This window comes from Taudactylus pleione, unplaced genomic scaffold (genome assembly GCF_031769625.1).
Source record: "Taudactylus pleione unplaced genomic scaffold, aTauple2 ptg000911l, whole genome shotgun sequence".
Lineage (NCBI taxonomy): Eukaryota > Metazoa > Chordata > Amphibia > Anura > Myobatrachidae > Taudactylus > Taudactylus pleione.
In genome coordinates, this window is record NW_028285312.1 from 1,182,501 (window position 1) to 1,198,329 (window position 15,829).

The 15,829-nt window shown below is 46.4% G+C and overlaps 1 protein-coding gene across 1 annotated transcript in view; it reads left to right on the forward strand.

The window, feature by feature from the left end:
• The window catches only part of CSTPP1 (centriolar satellite-associated tubulin polyglutamylase complex regulator 1), a 236,756-nt gene that overhangs the window by 125,333 nt on the left and 95,594 nt on the right, over positions 1–15,829 (forward strand). Inside the window, exon 3 of the mRNA XM_088459449.1 lies at positions 5,531–5,661. Within this exon, the coding sequence (XP_088315575.1) occupies positions 5,531–5,661 (131 nt within the window). The remainder of the gene's footprint in view (positions 1–5,530; positions 5,662–15,829) is intronic.

Genomic DNA, 15,829 nt, shown 5'->3' on the forward strand with positions numbered 1-15,829 from the left:
GACGCAAATCCACACCAACACGTGGTGCAGACCAGCCGCATGCACAAGAAGGACAACATCCGACCATGCGCAATGCACATCCGGATGACACACATAATCAGCCATCTAGGAAACAACATCCGGCCAAGTGCAATGCACACCCGGATGGCACATGCAACCACATGGTGTGTGCCATCCATCCGGTCTAGGATATCAACATCCGGCCCAGGCGCCATCAGCGCACAGCCCGGAGGGTAACCACGGTAACCACAAAACAAGTACATTACTGGATAACAACTAAAACATAGAATGTTAGCACATGGTTACAATAAATAGACATGTGCTGTCACTAGAGTACTAATAGGGACCTGCTATATATGGAAACATAGAATAAACACCATATATCACTAAAACAATAAACAAAAAAAATAGAGCATTCTATAATAGAGCCAAAAATGGCAACAGCCATTAACATACACAAACATGAGAAATATATATGAAGAAATAAATAAAAAAACATAAATCACTAAATGGTGTATTGGTCACAAAAAAAGAAGAAAAAAAAAAAAAATATAACATCATATAAAAAAAATTTTTTAACGAAGAAAAACATTCAATAGATTGCATTCATTTAATCCATGTGGTGCTACTGTATCTACACGAAAAATCCATCTTGCCTCGAGTTTTTTCAACAGTAGTAACCGGTCACCACCCCATATAAGAGGTGGGACCCAGTCAATAATGCGACAACGTAGAGATGACACTTGATGCCCCCTAAGCAAAAAATGTTGGGCCACTGGTTTGTCAGAATTCCCAGTGGACAGTACTTGTCTAATGGTACTTCTGTGATTGGCCGTCCTCTCACGGAACTTACACGAGGTCATGCCCACATATGCCAGCCCACAGGGGCACGTGAGTAAGTATATCACGAAATCTAGTAGGCAATGCAATTTATAACGGACAGAAATAGGGCGACCACTGTGTGGGTGAGGAAAACTTGAACCCGGTATCAACTGTCTGCAGGTTGTGCATCCAATACATTTTATGCAGCCAGGCTTCTGGGTAAGGAGCCAAGTATTGTCCTTCAGCACCCTAGGTTGAGGGGGTGCATCAGCAGTTGTTTCAAATTCTTGCCCCTACGAAAGGCCATCATCGGTGGTTCTTGCGCCACTTTACACACAGTAGGATAAGATTTAATAATAGGCTAATGTCTACGTAAAGATCTTGCCACAGAGTTAGAAGCACCATCATACTGAGTTACAAAGAGCATACGATTATGCGTTGGTTTAGGGTCCTGGGAGCGCATATGTCAGGCTCTGATTAAACAATCTTCCACAATCTTCCTACTGTAGCGCCGTTAAATGAACCGCTACTTCATCTCAAGTAGTTGCCGCTCTGCCATTACTGGCAGAGCGGCAACTACTGTTGTTTCTCAACACTCTCATAAATTGAGAGACCGGGAGACTATCCTTCAGCTTAGGTGGATGATTGCTGGTTGCATATAGTAAAGTGTTACGATCAGTATCCTTTCTAAACAATGTGGTACCCAATCGGGTGCCAGTACGAAAAACCGTCACATCAAGGAAATTGATCGACTCATGATTACAGCTGCCAGTGAAACGCACAGTACAATCCAAATGATTTAACTCAAAAAGTATAGCATTAAATTCCTCCTCAGTGCCTCTCCAAATCAAAAAAACATCATCAATGAAACGTTTGTAATGGGTAATCCGATCACCATACCTGGGAATAATATAAGTTGACTCATAGTCATGCATAAAAATACCAGCATAGGCCGGCGCCACGTTAGAACCCATGGCCGTGCCTGATACCTGCTTATAGTAACAGCCATTATACATAAAATGGTTCTGTATCAAAATCAATTGCAGAAGTTACAAAACAAACTCAGTTGGCGGACCACTAAATTTAACCCCACTCATGAGTTTCCTAACAAAATCAAAACCCTGAGAATGGGGGATGATGGTATACAAGGATGAAACATCCATAGTAACCAAAAGCATATCGTCCGTCAAATCAGAGATCTGTAGAATCTTGTCAAGAAAATCACCAGTATCTCGTAAATAACTAGGAATCAATGGAAGAAGCTCCTGCAAAAAGCCATCTACACAACTGTATACATATATATATCGATAGATATCACAGAGCCTCTGAATAGGGATGGCAGCCGACCATCGATGGTTTGTGAACCATCGATGGTATGACTGAAAACAAGTGGTTTGCCATTGCTGGTGACTATCAATGTTGCACCATTGATGGTAACCCTCAATCGATGTTTAGGAAACATCGGCAGGTGTGGTCTACACAGATCTCGACCAATCGCTAAAGAATTAATGGCTTCTAACGATGGTTGAACCATCGATGGTACAGCTGTCAATGGCCATCACTAGAGTATAACATAAAAATTGCTATTTTTATGGTATACTGTGCTTAAAAAATATATTTTTTTTTCAAATAAAATAGTGATGGATCAGTTTAAAATGATGTTCTTGACCTAATTCAATCATAAAAGAAACCGACAATTTTGGAGCGGTTTTTGGAAAAATAATTTGTCAGTTAAGTGGTTAATATTGATCATTGCAACAGCCTCCAGGAGTTAGATCTGAAACAAGCCCCTATTTAGTACAAATGTATCACTTTCTGATATGTGAGAAGGGGAGGAGCTGTGGCCAGTGCCATGTGGGCGTGTACACCCCCTACACTGTCTGCCCCAATGACTCCCTGAAAATGTGAAAGGATTAAAATTGCATCATTTTGTGAAGAAAATAAAAAGCAAGATTAAAACTTATGATTTATGACCGGCCATGTGACCAGATGGGCTGCTGTCATGATGATGGGCCTATTTTAATGAATTTGCCTGGATCCGTAGCTCTCTCCGACCCATTGGTAATCTGTCCCTGTCATCAGTATGACCACAGCACAAAGCAGCAGTGTTTTAAGAGAGGAGGGGGCCTATGTGCAGAATCAGCGCGGGCCCCCTCCTCTCTCCTGCAGTGCAGTAGATTCTGGCTTAGTGCCATTCTGGAGTTTGGTCCCCGCAGCTGGTGCCTATGGCCTGCACATTCCAAAACTACCCAGGAGATGGCAATGGTCTCCGCGCATGTGTGGTCCGTAGCCTCCGCATGCACAGGAGTCCGGCACACGAGTGAAGACCCAGTCTCCTCACTCTGAGCACGTGGCAGGGACGGGGTCCTTTCAGAGCCGCTGTCCCTGTCGGTGCTATATCATTACTGCGCTATCATAGCATCCTGCAATGCGATCACGGCTGCTAATATCTCGCCCAGATCGCATTGCAAATGCGATTCTTGATAAATGGGCCCAATACAATGGGTTTGCTCAAATAAAAAAACCGCAACTGCAAAATCAGCATGACGCGTGCAGGTCTGCACCAATAGCTTATGCGCCAGGTTTACCACCTGCATACGTTATGTATGCTTATATTTGTGTTCTAAAACATTTGTTTTAATAGATAAATACACAATTCGTCAATCAAGTTTATAAAGAATAAAATGGAATTAAAAAACTCTTTAAAATAGCAGCCAGGCGCTCGCAATGGATACGGCTTTCGCAGGCGTTCTCTGGGCGAGCCTGCGTCACTCTGAGAACACGCCCTTATACGCATACACGCACGTACGTGTGGCCTGACATCTGGCTATGTGCTAAACCAAAGTACATATTTTATGCTATGAAAACTGGCTTCAATCCAACTCCACTTGATTTCCAGTGTGTTTTAGTCCATTATTCAGTGTGCTGTAAGCTGCAATTGCACATTGCCTCCTTTGGGTTGAAGGAAGGTACTACAGGCAATCAAACAATATTTATAGATGTGTTTGACCAGAGCCGTAACTAGACTTTTTGGTGCCCTGTGCCAGAGAGAGCATTGGTGCCCCCCCATTTTTTAAATCGGGATATAAGATAGTGCACCTGAAAAGGGCCATGGCCTCATGGGGAAGGGCCAGGGAAGAGATAGGGGAGGCCAGGAGATGCTGGGGATAAAAGAAGAGGAAGCTACAAGTGAGAATGATAATAAACAGGAAAATTGACAGGCCCAAACAGCAACCCCTGGCCCTGCGGTGCCCTGTGCCATGGCACAGGCCACACTACCCTAGTTATGTCCCTGTGTTTGACAAGTTATATGCTACAACCCTCAGCAATGGTAGTACATCTCTTTTAGGCACCTCAAGGTGGATTTACTAAAGCTTTTAAATATGAAAAGTGGAGGCGTTACCCATAGCAACTAATTAGATTTTAGCTATCATTTCTCTGTTGCATTCCAGAAAATGTCTGTTTTAGAAGCTTTAGTAGCGTAGAGTATTACTGCTTAAAATAACATCTCCCATGTAAGGATGGTGTTGTTCTGTGCACAGTTTTCGTGTGGTCCTTTGCTGACACTAATGTGGAGCATCTTTAAAGTCAGTTATTAATGCTTTCTTGAATAGACAATGGCCCTCATTCAGAGGCGGTCGCAAGAAGTGACCGCTCGCTCTGAATGAGGGCGGGCGCTTGTCTAATCAAGTGCGGCCTCCTGGTCGTTAGCTAAGCTGAGGGTTAACACCCACAGCTTTAGCAACCGACCAGGTTGATGGTCGTGATGGTCAAGATCAACATCGACAGCCGCCCCTTTTGTAGTGAGCTCCGGAGCGAGAGAAATTCTCTCTCACTCCGGGGCTTGCGCACGCAAAGTGTGGCCACTGCGCGTGCGCAGGGCATAAACATCGACCCGATTGCGAGCGCTCAGCGCTTGCAACCAGGTCTGAATGAGGACCTATGTCCTTATCAGAATTGTTAAATAGCACGATGTTTATGCACAATGGGCCTGATTCAGAGCCACTCGTAAGCGGCAGCTCGTTCTGAGCGATGTTTGCCCAACTGCGCATGCGTACGGATCGTTATACGCATGCGCAAACCAGTCAGTGCGGCCGAAATTCATGTGCTCGCAAAATAGCGAATGCCTGCTATTTTGAGTGACAGAAAGAGGCGTATGTGGGTGGTAACAGGGGAAGGTGCTTGAAAACGGGGAGTGGAGATCCGATCGCAGGCGTGCTTAAAGGTCAAAACGGGCGTTTTATGGGTGTGCATATTTAAACCAGCAGCGTCATTGACCACGTCACTGGGTTATTTTATAGCCAGAACTGCTCGCAAAATTGTGGTAGCAAAAACCAACCACAAGAATAGCGAGCAGCTCATACCCTGGTCGATGTACTCGATTAATCTAATAAATAGCGGACATTACGTAGGATGCGAGCGGCCAGGGGGCGTAGTTTCCCAAAAAACGACCGCAAGTTTTGTACACTCGTTCAGACCTAGAGGCGTGAACAGACCGCAAAGAGCGAACGGTTCATTTGAATAACCAGCCCTATTTTCTGGACGAGCGAGCGCTAATTGCGTCCGGCTCTGAATCAGGCCCAATGTTTGAAAACAATTGTCGCTCTATAAAGTTGTAATATTCAATATCCTTATTACCACCATGATACTGTAGCTCCAGCAGAGCCAGGTGTCCTAGAAATAACCTATTTTCTCTCTTCCCCCATAGCTTCACCAGTGTGTCTCAGGGGACCCACGTCCTGTTCAGGGAGTTTGCCTTTGTTCAGTGCACACCACACAACCGAGAATCCTTTCTGCGGCTCTTTTGGAGATGTTTCAGGACAATCGCAAAGAATGGAGGTAAGAGCACGCATACAATGGGGGCAGGGTGGGGGGTCATTCTTGTTACATTGCCAGCAGAAGATATACTTTGATGTGAGCTCCATCTGCATTTAGAATCCCGCAGTAGGGGGGCTGGAGTAATCTGCAGCTTTGTCAGCTTAACAGGGATTTTATGAATCCTCCATCGTATAATGAAGCAATATGGACATCTGAGACCAAGTTATATGGGAGGAATGCAAATTGGTATCTTCACTAGTTTCAGGAAACTATTCTGTAAGCACCTATGAAAACAAATATATGTAGAAATCTTAGTTGGTACATGAGATCAGCAAGGGGGATGTACAGTACACAGATTTCCAGGGATCCAAGAAACGACAGCAGGACTCGAAAACTTGATCATTCCCATATCTCCCAATTCATATTAAGATGATTATGAGTAATCATCATTAATGTTTCTCCTGTTGTGTGTTTTTGCACTGGTGTGTGTTTTACATATAGCTCTGCAAATGCTGCTTTTAATGCTATCCACAAATGCTGTGTTCCTGCTACTCGGCATTAGAGGCAAGTGACCCCTGTCCATTGGAGTCACAGTGTGAGGATCGCCGTCCATTGGGGTCCATGTATGAGGATCACTGTCCATTGCAGTTACTTTGTGAGGATCACTGTCCAATGTGGGCACTGTGCGAGGATCGCTGTCCATTGTGGGCGATATGCGAGGATCGCTGCCCATTGTGGGCGATGTGCGAGGATCACTGTCCAATGTGGGGACTGTGCGAGGATCACTGTCCAATGTGGGGACTGTGCAAGGATCACTGGGCCTGATTCAGACCCGCACGCAAGCGCATAGCGCTCGCAAGCGGGTCAATGGTGGGGTACTGCGAACGCGCAAGCTCACTATAAAAGAGGCGGCTATCGATATTGATCGACAGCTCGCCCTGTTTTGTAGGCCCGGAGGGTGGGGTGGCTACACAAACGGAGGCGTTCCCGAAGGATCAATGACCAATGTGGGCGATGTGCGAGGATCGCTGTCCAATGTGGGGACTGTGCGAGGGTCACTATCTAATGTGGGGACTGTGCGAGGATCACTGTCCAATGTGGGCACTGTATGAGGATCACTGTCCAATGTGGGCAATGTGCAAGGACCGCTGTCCAATGTGGGGACTGTGCGAGGATCGCTGTCCAATGTGGGGACTGTGCAAGGATCACTGTCCAATGTGGGCGATGTGCGAGGATCACTGTCCAATGTGGGCACTGTGTTGAGGATCACTGTCCAATGTGGGCACTGTGTTGAGGATCACTGTCCAATGTGGGCACTGTGTTGAGGATAACTGTCCAATGTGGGCACTGTGTTGAGGATCACTGTCCAATGTGGGCACTGTGCGAGGATCACTGTCCAATTTGGGCACTGTGTTGAGGATCACTGTCCAATGTGGGCGAAGTGTGAGGATCGCTGTCCAATGTGGGCACTGTGCGTGGATTTCCGGCATAACTGATCACACACCTAACTGGGCGCATTTGCTAACATGTTCCATACTACAGTAAGTTTGTTAGGATAAGTGCTGAGTACATTGTGTTAACCCTCCCCCTCTCCCTACCCCTAACTCTCCCTCCCCAGTGCCTGAACCTAACCCCACCCCCCCATGTGCCTAACTTTCCCATCCCCGCACCATAAACCTAACCCTCACCTCTTAGTGCCTAACCCTGACCCCACTACTTACCTTTGGGATTCCAGCGGTTGGGATATTGACCGGATCCCCTGTAGACATGTGCAGTGATCTCTGGGCCTGATTCAGAGCCAGACGCTCTGACAAGAGCGCTCGCTCTGAATCAGGGCCCTCCTACCTAAAATTGGAGCGGCATCCAGGCCGCTCGCATAGCTGTGGGTGACCACCCACAGCTTATGCGAGCAGCCAAAAAGATGGTCGCGATGGTCAAGACCATCGTGACCATCAGGCTTGCGACGAGACCCTGCGGTAGGGTCTCGCTGCCGCAAGCCTCCGTCTGGGCAGCAACGCCCCCGGCACGCCCACCAAAGGGGGCGTGCTGTCACTCACCATCGACAGCACGCCCCCTTTGGTGCGAGACCCATAGCGACGGCTTGGCCGTCGCTATGCGGGTCTCGCGCATGCGCACGACGGAGCTCCCTCCGTCGTGCACATGCGCACTAGGGCACCATCGACCCGCTTGCGAGCGGGTCTGAATCAGGCCCTCTGTCCAAATGCCTGACACTGGCTGCGATACTTACAGTAACCATATGACACATTTGCTTGTTTGAAGCACTGTTCAGCTGACTTTAATCAAGTGAAATGATAAGGCTGCAATTAATTATTTAAAACAGTTCAGGGCCAGCAAGCAGACGGCCTGTATAAGGGACGTGATCACTTTTCAGCCTGGAGCAAAGTGAAACTGTGATGCTGTGCATTCCGTCACTTCTTTTTGGAGACAGAACCAGTTCCGCCTCCTCCGACCCACCTCAGCCTGGCGCTGCAGAGAGGCTCCATTTGCCGGGTGCCTGCTGAGATTTTGTTACCTACGGGCACACGGCTCCCTCCCCGCAGCGGCAGCCTGTGGCTGAAGCTCACTCCTGAGCTCCGGCTTCCGGCTCCTGCAGTATGCAGTGCACTATGGGAGACGTCATGACGTCTCTCCCATGGCTCAGAAGAGTAGCCGGGTGGATCGGAGACAGCGGACATAGGAGCGGCGCTTAAGGTGAGTATTGTTTTTTTTCTGTAAGCGGCTTCATTATAGGGGGCATTACTATTGGGGCACTACTAATGGTGGCATTACTACTGGGGGAATTACGTCTACAGGGGGCACTACTCCTGGGGGTACTGTATAAGGGGCACTACCACTGTGGGCACTGCATAAGAGGCACTACCACTACTGGGGGCACTGCAATAGCGGCACCACTACTGGGGGAACTGCATAAGGGGCACCACTCCTCGGGGTACTGCATAAGGGGCACTACCACTGCTGTGGGCTCTGTATAATGGGCACCACTACTGGGGGCACTAAATAAGGGGCACCACTACTGGGTGCACTGCAAAAGGGGCACTACCACTGTGGGCACTGCATAAGGGCACTGCCATTACTGGGGGCACTGTATAAGATGCACCACTGCTGGGGGCACTGCATAAGGGGCACCACTAATGTGGTCACTGAATAAGGGACACTACCACTGTGTGCACTGCATAAGGGGCACTACCACTACTAGCGACACTGCATAAGGGGCACCAGTACTGGGGGCACTGCATAAGTGGTACCAATATTGGGGGCACTGCATAAGGGGCACTACCACTGTGGGCAATGCCTAAGACGCAGTTGCACAGACCCCAGCAACCATCTTCAGACAGAGAATTTGCACCTCCCATGGTGCATTTTAATACGAACAGCAGCGGATTAGCGTCGCAGTTGGTGGGCGTCTAATAGCTGCGTAAAAAGACGCAGCCGTCGCTGATTAGCATGCACCTCTGAAACAGGCCCTACATTTCATCTCTCCCTAGAGATATATATATTAAATGAAAAAGAAAATCACTAATGTTTTAGTTGTAGATTTCCTATAGACATGAGAACTATTTTTGGAATTGAAGAAATAAAAAGTCCTTATCCACAAAATTACATTCCCTGCAACTGTCCCTGCCGAGTATTATCCAGTGCCGTCCTAACTTGCCATCTTTTTTCCCTATCTCCGGTGTCATACTTTTCGGTATGCGTAACGGCCTCATCCCATACTTTCCTTGAACATCTTCAGTTGTTTGAACAAATAAGCCCAACGCTGTAAGCTTACAGTTTGTATTGCTAAATTCCCCTGTAATTAGGATGCAGAGTTTGCCGAGCTGTAACTTGTAGCTGGGAAAATAATCCAGATGGAAGGTATGCAGAACATGTTACCACCACATGTTAGGAGAGGTTAGGAAGTGCATGGGTGTTTGAGGCATGGGAAGGAAGCACACAAGTGAGGCACACTGCTTGGAAACATAAGATTTGGTTGTAGGATGAGCTGAGTAGGTGGGCTGCGGGCTAGCTTTCCTTACTAGAGCTGAGTGGGTAGACCATTTGTTACATTTTCTTACAGGAGCTGAATGAGAAAATGGTAGGGTAGGTGATATTACTAGACCTGGGGGAGTATATAGTAAGGTAGGTGATATTACTAGAGCTGAGTGAGTAGACCGTGGGCTAGGTGATATTACTAGAGCTGAGTGAGTAGACAGTGGGGTAGGTGTTATTAGTAGAGCTGAGTGAGTAGACAGCAGGGTAGGTGTTGTTACTAGAGCTCAGTGAGTAGACAGTGGGGAAGGTGATATTAGAAAAGCTGAGTGAGTAGACTGGAGTGGTTATATTATTAGAACTGAGTGAGTAGACAGCGGGGTAGGTGTTATTACTAGAGCTGAGTGAGTAGACAGTGGGCAAGGTGATATAACTAGAGCTGAGTGAGTAGACAGTGGGGTAGGTGATATTACTAGAGCTGAGGGAGTAGGTGATATTATTAGAGCTGAGGGAGTAGACAGTGGGGCAGTTTTTTTATTAGTAAAGCTGAGTGAGTAGACAGTGGGGTAGGTGATATTACTAGAGCTGAGTGAGTAGATAGTGGGGTAGGTGTTATTAGTAGAGCTGGGTGAGTAGACAGCGGGGTAGGTGTTGTTACTAGAGCTCAGTGAGTAGACAGTGGGGAAGGTGATATTAGAAAAGCTGAGTGAGTAGACTGCAGTGGTTATATTATTAGAACTGAGTGAGTAGACAGCGGGGTAGGTGTTATTACTAGAGCTGAGTGAGTAGACAGTGGGCAAGGTGATATAACTAGAGCTGAGTGAGTAGACAGTGGGGTAGGTGATATTACTAGAGCTGAGGGAGTAGGTGATATTATTAGAGCTGAGGGAGTAGACAGTGGGGCAGTTTTTTTATTAGTAAAGCTGAGTGAGTAGACAGTGGGGTAGGTGATATTACTAGAGCTGAGTGAGTAGACAGTGGGGTAGGGGATATTACTAGAGCTGAGTGAGTAGACAGTGGAGTAGGTGGTATTACTAGAGCTGAGTGAGTAGACAGTGGGGTAGGTGTTATTAGTAGAGCTGAGTGAGTAGACAGCAGGGTAGGTGTTGTTACTAGAGCTCAGTGAGTAGACAGTGGGGAAGGTGATATTAGAAAAGCTGAGTGAGTAGACTGGAGTGGTTATATTATTAGAACTGAGTGAGTAGACAGCGGGGTAGGTGTTATTACTAGAGCTGAATGAGTAGACAGTGGGGTAGGTGATATTACTAGAGCTGAGTGAGTAGACAGTGGGGTAGGTGATATTACTAGAGCTGAGTGAGTAGACAGTGGAGTAGGTGATATTACTAGAGCTGAGTGAGTAGACAGCGGGGTAGCTATTATTACTAGAGCTGAGTGAGTAGACAGTGGGGTAGGTGATATTACTAGAGCTGAGTGAGTAGACAGCGGGGTAGCTATTATTACTAGAGCTGAGTGAGTAGACATTGGGGAAGGTGATATTACTACAGCTGAGTGAGTGGATGGTGGGGTAGGTGATATTAGAGCTGAGTGAGTAGACAGTGGGGTAGGTGATATTACTAGAGCTGAGTGAGTAGACAGCATGGCAGTTTTTTTATTAGTAATGCTGAATGAGTAGACAGTGGGGTAGGTGATATTACTAGAGCTGAGTGAGTAGACAGTGGGGTAGGTGATATTACTAGAGCTGAGTGAGTAGACAGTGGAGTAGGTGATATTACTAGAGCTGAGTGAGTAGACAGCGGGGTAGCTATTATTACTAGAGCTGAGTGAGTAGACAGTGGGGTAGGTGATATTACTAGAGCTGAGTGAGTAGACAGCGGGGTAGCTATTATTACTAGAGCTGAGTGAGTAGATAGCGGGGTAGGTGATATTACTAGAGCTGAGTGAGTAGACAGTGGGGTAGGTGATATTACTAGAGCTGAGTGAGTAGACAGCGGGGTAGCTATTATTACTAGAGCTGAGTGAGTAGACATTGGGGAAGGTGATATTACTACAGCTGAGTGAGTGGATGGTGGGGTAGGTGATATTAGAGCTGAGTGAGTAGACAGTGGGGTAGGTGATATTACTAGAGCTGAGTGAGTAGACAGCATGGCAGTTTTTTTATTAGTAATGCTGAGTGAGTAGACAGTGGGGTAGGTGATATTACTAGAGCTGAGTGAGTAGACAGTGGGGTAGGTGATATTATTAGAGCTGAGTGAGTAGACAGCGGGGTATGTGTTATTAGTAAAGCTGAGTGAGTAGATAGTGGGGAAGGTGATATTACTAGAACTGAGGGAGTAGACAGTGGCGTAGGTGATATTACCAGAGCTGAGTGAGTAGACCTTGGGGTAGGTTAGGTGATATTACTAGCGCTGAGTGAGTAGACCGTGGGGTAGGTGATATTAACCCTAGTGTGTATGTGTGTGTGCATGTGATAGGGAGCATAGATTGTAAGCTCCACTGGGGCAGGGACTGAGGTGAATGGCCAAATATTCTCTGTAAAGCGCTGCGGAATATGTGTGCGCTATATAAATAACTGATAATAATAATAATAATAATATTACTAGAGCTGAGTGAGTAGACAGCGGGGTAGGTGATATTACTAAAGCTGAGTGAGTAGACAGTGGGGTAGGTGATATTACTAGGCCTGAGTGAGTAGACAGTGGGGAATGTGTTATTAGTAAAGCTGAGTGAGTAGACAGTGGGGTAGGTGATAATACTAGAGCTGAGTGAGTAGACAGCGGGTATGTGTTATTAATAAAACTGAGTGAGTAGACAGTGGGGAAGGTGATATTACTAGTGCTGAGTGAGTAGACAGTGGGGAAGGTGATATTACTAGTGCTGAGTGAGTAGACCGGTGGGTTAGGTGATATTAGAGCTGAGTGAGTAGACAGCGGGGTAGGTGTTATTACTAGAGCTGAGTGAGTAGACAGTGGGGAAGGTGATATTACTAGAGCTGAGTGAGTAGACAGTGGGGTAGGTGATATTACTAGAAATGAGTGAGTAGATAGTGGGGTAGGTGTTATTAGTAGAGCTGAGTGAGTAGACAGCGGGGTAGGTGTTGTTACTAGAGCTCAGTGGGGAAGGTGATATTAGAAAAGCTGAGTGAGTAGACTGGAGTGGTTATATTATTAGAACTGAGTGAGTAGACAGCGGGGTAGGTGTTATTACTAGAGCTGAATGAGTAGACAGTGGGGTAGGTGATATTACTAGAGCTGAGTGAGTAGACAGTGGGGTAGGTGATATTACTAGAGCTGAGTGAGTAGACAGCGGGGTAGCTATTATTGCTAGAGCTGAGTGAGTAGACAGCGGGGTAGGTGATATTACTAGAGCTGAGTGAGTAGACATTGGGGAAGGTGATATTACTAGAGCTGAGTGAGTGGATGGTGGGGTAGGTGATATTACTAGAGCTGAGTGAGTAGACGGTGGGGTAGGTGATATTAGAGCTGAGTGAGTAGACAGCAGGGCAGTTTTTTTATTAGTAAAGCTGAGTGAGTAGACAGTGGGGCAGGTGATATTACTAGAGCTGAGTGAGTAGACAGTGGGGTAGGTGATATTATTAGAGCTGAGTGAGTAGACAGCGGGGTAGGTGGTATTAGTAAAGCTGAGTGATTAGACAGTGAGGTAGGTGATATTACTAGAGCTGAGTGAGTAGACAGCGGGTATGTGTTATTAGTAAAGCTGAGTGAGTAGACAGTGTGGAAGGTGATATTACTAGAACTGAGGGAGTAGACAGTGGCGTAGGTGATATTACCAGAGCTGAGTGAGTAGACCTTGGGGTAGGTTAGGTGATATTACTAGCGCTGAGTGAGTAGACTGTGGGGTAGGTGATATTAACCCTAGTGTGTATGTGTGTGTGCATGTGATAGGGAGCATAGATTGTAAGCTCCACTGGGGCAGGGACTGAGATGAATGGCCAAATATTCTCTGTAAAGCTCTGCGGAATATGTGTGCGCTATATAAATAACTAATAATATTACTAGAGCTCAGTGAGTAGATAGCGGGGTAGGTGATATTACTAAAGCTGAGTGAGTAGACAGTGGGGTAGGTGATATTACTAGGCCTGAGTGAGTAGACAGTGGGGTAGGTGATATTACAAAAGCTGAATGAGTAGACAGCGGGTATGTGTTATTAATAAAACTGAGTGAGTAGACAGTGGGGAAGGTGATATTACTAGTGCTGAGTGAGTAGACAGCGGGGTAGCTATTATTACTAGAGCTGAGTGAGTAGATAGCGGGGTAGGTGATATTACTAGAGCTGAGTGAGTAGACAGTGGGGTAGGTGATATTACTAGGCCTGAGTGAGTAGACAGTGGGGAAGGTGATATTACTAGTGCTGAGTGAGTAGACAGTGGGGAAGGTGATATTACTAGTGCTGAGTGAGTAGACCGGTGGGTTAGGTGATATTATTAGAGCTAAGTGAGTAGACAGTGGGGAAGGTGATATTACTAGAGCTGAGTGAGTAGACAGTGGGGAAGGTGATATTACTAGAGCTGAGGGAGTAGACAGTGGAGTAGGTGATATTACTGGCGCTGAGTGAGTAGATAGTGGGGAAGGTGTTATTAGTAAAGCTGAGTGAGTAGATAGTGAGGAAGGTGTTATTAGTAAAGCTGATTGAGTAGATAGTGAGGCAGGTGTTATTAGTAAAGCTGACTGAGTAGATAGTGAGGCAGGTGTTATTAGTAAAGCTGACTGAGTAGATAGTGGGGAAGCTGATATTACTAGCGCTGAGCGAGTAGACAGTGGGGAAGGTGTTATTAGTAAAGCTGAGTGAGTAGACCGTGGGGTAGGTGATATTACTAGACTTGAGTTAGTAGACAGCGGGGCAGTTTTTTTATTCGTAAAGCTGAGTGAGTAGACAGTGGAGTAGGTGATATTACTAGAGCTCAGTGAGTAGACAGCGGGGTAGGTGATATTACTAGAGCTCAGTGAGTAGATAGGGGGTAGGTGTTATTAGTAGAGCTGAGTCAGTAGACAGTGGGGTTGGTGATATTACTAGGGCTGAGTGAGTAGACAGTGGGGTAGGTGATATTACTAAAGCTGAGTGAGTAGACAGTGGGGTAGGTGTTATTAGTAAAGCTAAGTGAGTAGACAATGGGGTAGGTGATATTACTAGAGCTGAGTGAGTAGACAGCGGGGTAGGTGATATTACTAGGGCTGAGTGAGCAGACCGTGGGGTAGGTGATATTATTAGAGCTGAGTGAGTAGACAGTGGGGAAGGTGATATTACTAGAGCTGAGTGAGTAGACGGCGGGGTAGGTGATATTATTAGAGCTGAGTGAGTAGACAGCGGGGCAGTTTTTTTATTAGTAAAGCTGAGTGAGTAGACAGTGGGGTAGGTGATATTACTAGAGTTGAGTGAGTAGACAGTGGGGTAGGGGTTATTAGAAAAGCTGAGTGAGCAGACAGTGGGTAGGTGATATTACTAGAGCTGAGTGAGTAGACAGTGGAGTAGGTGGTATTACTAGAGCTGAGTGACTAGACAGTGGGGTAGGTGGTATTACTAGAGCTGAGTGACTAGACAGTGGGGTAGGTGATATTACTAGAGCTGAGTGAGTAGACCGTGGGGTAGGTGATATTATTAGAGCTGAGTGAGTAGACAGTGGGGTAGGTGATATTACTAGAGCTGAGTGAGTAGACAGTGGGGTAGGTGATATTACTTGAGCTGAGTGAGTAGACAGCGGGGTAGCTATTATTACTAGAGCTGAGTGATTAGACAGCGGGGTAGGTGATATTACTAGAGCTGAGTGAATAGACATTGGGGACGGTGATATTACTAGAGCTGAGTGAGTGGATGGTGGGGTAGGTGATATTACTAGAGCTGAGTGAGTAGACGGTGGGGTAGGTGATATTATTAGAGCTGAGTGAGTAGACAGTGGGGTAGGTGATATTACTAGAGCTGAGTGAGTAGACAGCAGGGCAGTTTTTTTATTAGTAAAGCTGAGTGAGTAGACAGTGGGGTAGGTGATATTACTAGAGCTGAGTGAGTAGACAGTGGGGTAGGTGATATTATTAGAGCTGAGTGAGTAGACAGTGGGGTAGGTGTTATTAGTAAAGCTGAGTGAGTAGATAGTGGGGAAGGTGATATTACTAGAACTGAGGGAGTAGACAGTGGCGTAGGTGATATTACCAGAGCTGAGTGAGTAGACCTTGGGGTAGGTTAGGTGATATTACTAGCGCTGAGTGAGTAGACCGTGGGGTATGTG